This window comes from Anastrepha obliqua, chromosome 3, assembly GCF_027943255.1.
Source record: "Anastrepha obliqua isolate idAnaObli1 chromosome 3, idAnaObli1_1.0, whole genome shotgun sequence".
Taxonomy (NCBI): Eukaryota; Metazoa; Arthropoda; class Insecta; order Diptera; family Tephritidae; genus Anastrepha; species Anastrepha obliqua.
Window position 1 is genome coordinate 16,948,379 of NC_072894.1, and position 7,114 is coordinate 16,955,492.

Consider the following 7,114-nt stretch of genomic DNA (forward strand, 5'->3'; position numbering starts at 1 on the left):
TGTAGGACCATTCGGCCCAACTGGACCCGGACCTAAGGGCCCAGGCGGCCCACCTGGACCCCCAGGCCCACCAGGACCAACTCGTCCAGGCCCAGGCGGCCCCCCTGGCCCACCAGGACCACCCGGACCAACTCGACCAGGCCCACCCGGCCCACCAGGTCCAACTCGCCCTGGACCACCAGGACCACCCGGCCCAACTCGTCCCGGACCACCAGGACCACCAGGACCAGATCGTCCAGGTCCACCCGGACCTCAGCCACCATACAAACCATTGAGACCAGGACCACCTACAAATCCAAGAGAATCAAATAAGAATACACCCGGCTATTTGCCACCCGTCTCAAAAACTGGTAAAATTACGCTACCTTTTAAATCATCATCATTAGTTGTGGAAGGTGAAATACCGCCGAAAACCACACATACCACTACCAATACACAAACATCTTTCGTGCCAAATTATGGTAATAATAATGATTATGCACAAAAGAAGGTCACCACAACCACCACCACCACCACTACCCACACAACCAACACCAATACTAATACTAACACTCAGTTTAATAATAATATTAAAACTCCACTAACCAATATTCCTCCTTCTTCTCCTCCATCTCCCCCCAAAACCTTCACCACCACCACAACTACGACCAACACGAATACCAATACGAACTCGAATAACAATGTACCGGTTAATCCGCCGACGTCTTATCAACAAAACAACAAATATATACCACCAAATCGTGGACCTATTACGAATACATTCCAACGACAGGACGTCTCCATTGAGAAGGAGCAACCGTACAAGACAATAACCACAACTACTACAAATACAAATACCGGTAATAAATATGGACACAATTTCGACACAAATACAAAAGTAACGACTACAAATACCAATAAGAACACATACACGAACACAGACCTGCATACGGGACAGAAAACCACTGCAACCGTTGGAGGCGGTGGAGGCGGCTCAAGTACTACCAGTCAAACTCCTGGTTACCAAACAGGCCAAAAGACAACGACAACTACATTTGGACAAACTCCCGGTTTTTATAATGGCCAGAAGGTTAACGAAAAAGTTATCACAACGCAAGTTCCTGGCTATCCTATTGGGCAGAAAGTGGTAGAAAAAGTGACTACAACAACAACCGTAGATAATAATTTTGGAAAAGTGCCCGGTTATCAGACTGGTCAAAGGGTTGTTGAGAAAGTCACCACAACCACTAATGAAGGTTACACACCCAGCAAGCCAGCGCAACCTACTAGCGGCCAACGTTACCCAACCAATTACGAGACAAGTCGACAACCGGAGAAAAACGTGGTAACCCACACAAACACCAACTACCAAACGCCTCGCCCATCCTATCCACCAACAGAACTGAATAACGAACGACTGTGTTCATGTGAAGCGGATAGAACGCATTCATCAAAACAACAAACTACCACAGTAGGCTCCTTCCAATCTACAACCTCTTCCTTCGGCAAACCGGCGTCGAATAGTAATCAATATAATCAACAACAATTCACAACTTCAGCCGGCCAAGCCAGTTTTGGCGGTATAACGAATTCTATGTCATTGCTCCAGCAGCTACCGGTATTCCCACAAGCGCCTGGTTATGCGGCTTCCTACGCACCGGACAAGATTCCTAAGGGTGCGGTTATAGCATTCATGCCGGTGATCATTTTGCCACAATCAGCTTATGAACAATGCGACAACAATGCGATACATACGAATGGCAATTACCAACAAAATGTTGATCCTTTCCCATTGGGTGTACAACCTGCGCCCATACCATTTAGTTTCAGTCAGATCACGGGTGGTGCACGCAAAGATCAGTGCATGTGCCCGTGCTCTTGTACACAAAACATACCGGACAAATTACATAGGAAACGTGACGTTGACGCGAACGAAGGACTGAACGCAACAGCAATTATTGATAATGACAAAGAAACCGTTTCATTGCAAGCAACAGAAGCAGAAGAGACAGACGCGATAAATGCAATAGGTCAGGATGAGCAATCGAAGCCAATTGCGGCCGAGAATAAGAAAACGGAAACGGATGTAAAGGGAGAAAGCAACAACGTTGGCGGTGTCGAGACACTAACGACGAACACGACACCAGCTGTGGTTGAGGCAGCGGAGCCGCCAGCAACAGTTGGCAAAACGACTACGACATCAAATGAAGATGCCAAAATTGAGAAAAATGAAAATATCGAAACACCGTCAGAAACAGTAGTCGAAGTAGAAAAGAGAGACTAAAACGACGTTATGACAAACGACGTTACGACGACGCAACTAATTTGTCATCTACATACATTCAATCCAAAACATCCTATCCAATTTAGGGATGACATATTGAAATATCTAAGGATATTTGTGAGTTATCGCCGTCCGTTAAATTCAACGTCAACAGCACGACAGCCACCAACACCCCGTTTCCCCATCCTGTATTTCTAACACCATACACTTGTTCCTTGTAAAGCAGCGAGTGTTTGCTGGTTAAAGGGTTTTGATGGCTGTGTAAGTGTTCCTGGTTCCGTTCCTGCATATGACGTGCCTGGCAGTTGGTTCAATCCCTTTCGTACTTCCCAGTCCTCAACGCAACACACTACACTCCCGTCCTAACCGTCATCCCGCCCATCGCAAATGGTTCCCATACACGCTCAATGCTCCAGCACACGGAATCCTGTTCCTTTTGCCAACGAACCAAGCACATCCTGGTCCTGATCCTGATCCCGATCCTTATCCTGATCCTGTTTCCGATCCTGCTCCATATATCCAGTTGCCGCTTTTGTGTTCATGTTTTTACAGTGTCTCATAAAAATCAAATTGTAAGCACTAAGAGAAAGAAGATAACGGAAAAATGTCATGGAAAGGAAGATAGTAATAAAAAAAAAAGACAACAAATACTCTTAGGCATAAAACGTATTAAAAATGTATGTAATTTAGAATGTGTGAATCTTTGTCTCTTTCTCTCAATATGTTATGTATGTACTAAATTTATGAGAGAGCTAAAAAATTGTTAAATTTGTTCTTTTGTTTGCTAAATTAACGCTTTTTTATATCACTCACCAATGCGTGTTGTAAAAAAATGTAAACTAAAAATTTATGAGGCGATTTCCTCTAGTTTATTAATATTCCGGTATTAATAATCTCAAATTTTAATTTATTTTAAACTTTGCTTTTGCCTTGGGCGCATTTTATGAGCTAATGAGTTTTTATAATGATAATGGCAATGATAATACGAAGTTAATTTTTACAATATGAAATGTTGTTTATTATGATTTGGTTATTTACTATTTGACGTTTTTGCTTACTTTATTTTATTTGGTACACTTTTTTGATTTTTTTATTTTAGTTACTAGTTTTTATTTAATGTTTACTATAATAATACAGACAAATGTAAAATTGTTTAGTTAGATTTGAGGAAATGTAATTTTCTTTTATTTAATAAAAACAAAATATATTTAAAACACAAAAACAAACAAAAATAATCCCGTTGTTATTTGTATGCAATCAGCCTTGGCTTTGATTAAATTCACCGCAGAAAAATTTGACATTCGAAAGTAAGAAACTAGGTTGTTCAATAAGTTTTGGGGTTCGATAAGAAAAACACAACTTTATAAAAGTTTGAAATTCACTTTATTATCCAGTATAGTCTTCCTAAACATCAATACAATTGATGCGACGAGATCACAATTTATGTGTTTTTTCCCTAAAATGAGAGCTGTAAAATACGCTTCCGCTGTTATGATCTTATAATTTGATGAAAAACACTTTCCATGCATGATTTTTTTAGGTCTGGAAACAAACCTAACGTGAAATTGAAATTTGAAAAGGTCCAGGGAACACCAGCAGATTTGGTGGCTCACAAAACATATACATATATATATATAATTGGCGCGTTCAGCCTTTTTGGGTGTTTGGCCGTGCTCCACCTCCTATTTGTGGTGTGCGTCTTGACGTTGTTCCACAAATGGAGGGACCTACAGTTTCAAGCCGACTCCGAACGGCAAATATTTTTTTTATTCGGAGCTTTTTCATGGCAGAAATACACTCGGAGGTTTGCCAATGCCTGCCGTGGGGCGACCGCTATTAGAAAAATGTTTTCCTTAATTTTGGTGCTTCACCGAGATTCGAAACGACGTTCTCTCTGTAAATTGCGAATGGTAGTCCCGCACCAATCCATTCGGCTACGACGACCGCCTCACACTCAGGCTAAAAAGCCCATTGTATTTAGAGCTCTGGAAAGAGGGTGGATTGTCAAGGAGGGAAGGAGAAAAGTATCAGAGAACGCGATAGGAGAGTATAGAGACAGAGATAGAGATAGTTAGTCCTGTGAGAAGTTTCCAGATTCTTTGGCAAATCTCTAGTTTTAGAGAACGAATATTACTTATTCTCACGACATCGGAAGGCAGGACCCTCACAGAGAAAGTGCTCAGTGTTATCCGCCTCCTCCAAGCATGACAGGCACATTGGACACTCAATGATTCCAATGTTGTTCATATGCTGATCCCATGGGTTGTGTCCTGTAATAATACCAACCATCAACCGAACGTCTTTCCTTCCAAGTTTTAGTAGAAAGTTTGACAGTTTTCTGTTCGGACTTCTCACAAAACCCTTTGCAGTTTTGCAGCGTTCTAGACCAGACCATCTCTCTTTATGCAGATTGCATACATAATCGCTAATCCAATTTATGATTCCTGCGGAACTGATTCCGATTATTGGCTCTGGCCCTTGTGGGGGAACCGCTGATCCACGGCTGGCCAACTCATCGGCAATTTCATTTCGTTGAACACCGGTGTGTCCCGGCACCCATATAAGTACAAGTCGACAGAATTAAGCTTCTTCTTACATTCTTGAGCAATATTCGAGGTTGGCTTCGCGTTCTCGAGGGTCATCAATACAACCTGACTGCCACTGAAAAAAAAAAAAAAATCTGTTTCCCGTCCTATCTCCTATCGATTATCCAATCGGCTACTTTCAGGATGGCGAATATTTCCGTTTGGAAAACAGTTGCCATTTCCCCCACAACATAGTGATACTTATTACTATCGCACCATCCGGTTCCAGACCCTATTTCATTCTTGGACCCATGGATAAAGAAAATATCCGCCGAACCTCCCTGAATGCTTTCCAAGCCTAGAAGAGTGCCTACCTAACAGCTTATTGACCGGTGACACAAGCGACGTCCTTTGAGATGGTCTCTCTTTAAAGATTAAGCAACTCTCCTGATCTTCTATTATCTATTTGTAGCCGAATTAACCTGGTTGTAGCACAAGTATTTTCTTCTCTCCATGACCTATTGGCCTCCTGGAGAATATTATCTTTCATCCTTAATTTGCAAGTTGCGATATGGATTCCACTGTCGCCTCTGTTTTTATGAAGTTGAAGATTAATACGCTTTCTGGCTAGTTCATCGGCCCTGCAATTTCCTTCAATATCTCTATGTTCCAAAACTCATATAATGCTGACCTTGAAGACGATGCTAATATCATTTAGAGCTAGCAGGCATTCTTAAGCAACCTTTGGTCTTAGTATAGCTGGTACTACAGTACTTGCCTACTTTATTTTCTAGCTTGAATATATCCATGTAGAAATTTATTTCCCTTCTTCTCCATGGTCTTAGGCTGTTAGTCTAAAAGAGCGTGTCGAAGGTGGGTTTAGGGAAAGAGTAGTCGGCTTCTTGATTATAACTACTCAAAGTGTGTAGTACAGAAGCGTGACCGAACCGCCAAGTCTTCCATAGCGTCATACTGTTAAGTCGCAGCGCTGAAGCGCCGGCCACGTGATTTCCTACCAAATTTAGAGCAGGGACGTTGACTAGCAGCTCGAGCGCTGTATTAAGGAGGGTCGTTAAATCACCGGGGATGCATAAAAATGCAGTTCTTTGGACGTTGCTCAGCAGTTTCGTATAAAATTCCATATAAGTAAAATGAGCCAAACTACTGAATTTTAAAGTCAATGTGTGATACGAGATGATTCCGACCGTATTTTTGCATGTGAGCAATACAATGTTGGCCTTTTGAGCCCTATTCTCAATATTAGATTTCCATGTAAGCGTCCTGTCTAATTTGAGACCTAAGTATCTAACATTATTTTTCTTCATAAGCTTGAAAATTAGCAGGGCGACTGTTTCCTTGTAAAGAGTCCCCTATTATCTGTCCAGTTGCTAAGCGTGGCCAAGAGCGTGCTGGGATACTGTAGCTGGGGTCAAATCTGGTGAATGCGGTAGATGCTCTCACAATTCGAGCTTGAATTCATGGATTTTGGTTTTTGTCCAAATGCTCTTATTACACTGTGACATTGACACTGTCAATGCACTGTGCTGATGAAAAATAATATTTTTATTTTGCAAAGTGGGTAATTTTTCACGAATATTTTCCTTTAGCTGGTCTAAAAGGTTACAATAATATTAAGAATTGTTTGCAAGTAATCCACACACAAAATTCCTCTAGCATTCCAAAAAACTGATGCTAACATCTTCGCGGCCGCCGCAGCCGAATGGGTTGGTGCGTGACTACCATTCGGAATTCAGAGAGAACGTCGGTTCGAATCCCGGTGAACCACCAAAATTAAATTAATTAATTAAGCAAAAAACCAGTCACAACAGTGAGAGTCGCTGAGATGGTGCATTATCATGCAATAAGCGCCAGCTTCCTCCTTCGCGGTATTCAGGGCGAAGTCGAGGAATGCGATTAAACAAACGCTTTAAAACGTCAAGATAGAAAATTGCAGTGACGGTTTGACCCATTGGTACGAACTGCTTGTGGAGAATTCCCTTGGAGTCGTAAAAACAAATGAGCACCGACTCTATTTTTAACTTCTCCAAACGCAATTTGGTTGGGTGGTGGCTTGTCTGAGGCTTTCTATTCGGCAATTTGACATTTAGTTTCAGGTTCTTGTTGGAAACATTACGTTTCATCATTAGTTACAATGTAAAGCAAGTGCTCGCCTTTTCTAGCCTCTTTAATGAGGTCTTTCGGATGTTGAATTCTAAGCAAGTTTTGGTCCTCGGTTAACTTGTGCGGAATGAAACGTGCACAGGCATTTCGTAAGCCCAAATGATGAGTTAAAATGCGATAAATCGATGTTTTGGAGATATTCAAC

At 41.8% G+C, this 7,114-nt stretch overlaps 1 protein-coding gene across 2 annotated transcripts in view; it reads left to right on the forward strand.

The window, feature by feature from the left end:
- LOC129240968 (mucin-5AC) overlaps window positions 1-3,355 on the forward strand; it is a 66,127-nt gene extending 62,772 nt beyond the window's left edge. For both annotated transcript variants that reach the window (XM_054877059.1, XM_054877060.1), the window contains exon 6: window positions 6-3,355. In XM_054877059.1, coding sequence (XP_054733034.1) covers window positions 6-2,263 — 2,258 coding nt within the window. In that variant the 3' untranslated portion in view covers window positions 2,264-3,355. The remainder of the gene's footprint in view (window positions 1-5) is intronic.
- Window positions 3,356-7,114: the final 3,759 nt, after the last annotated feature.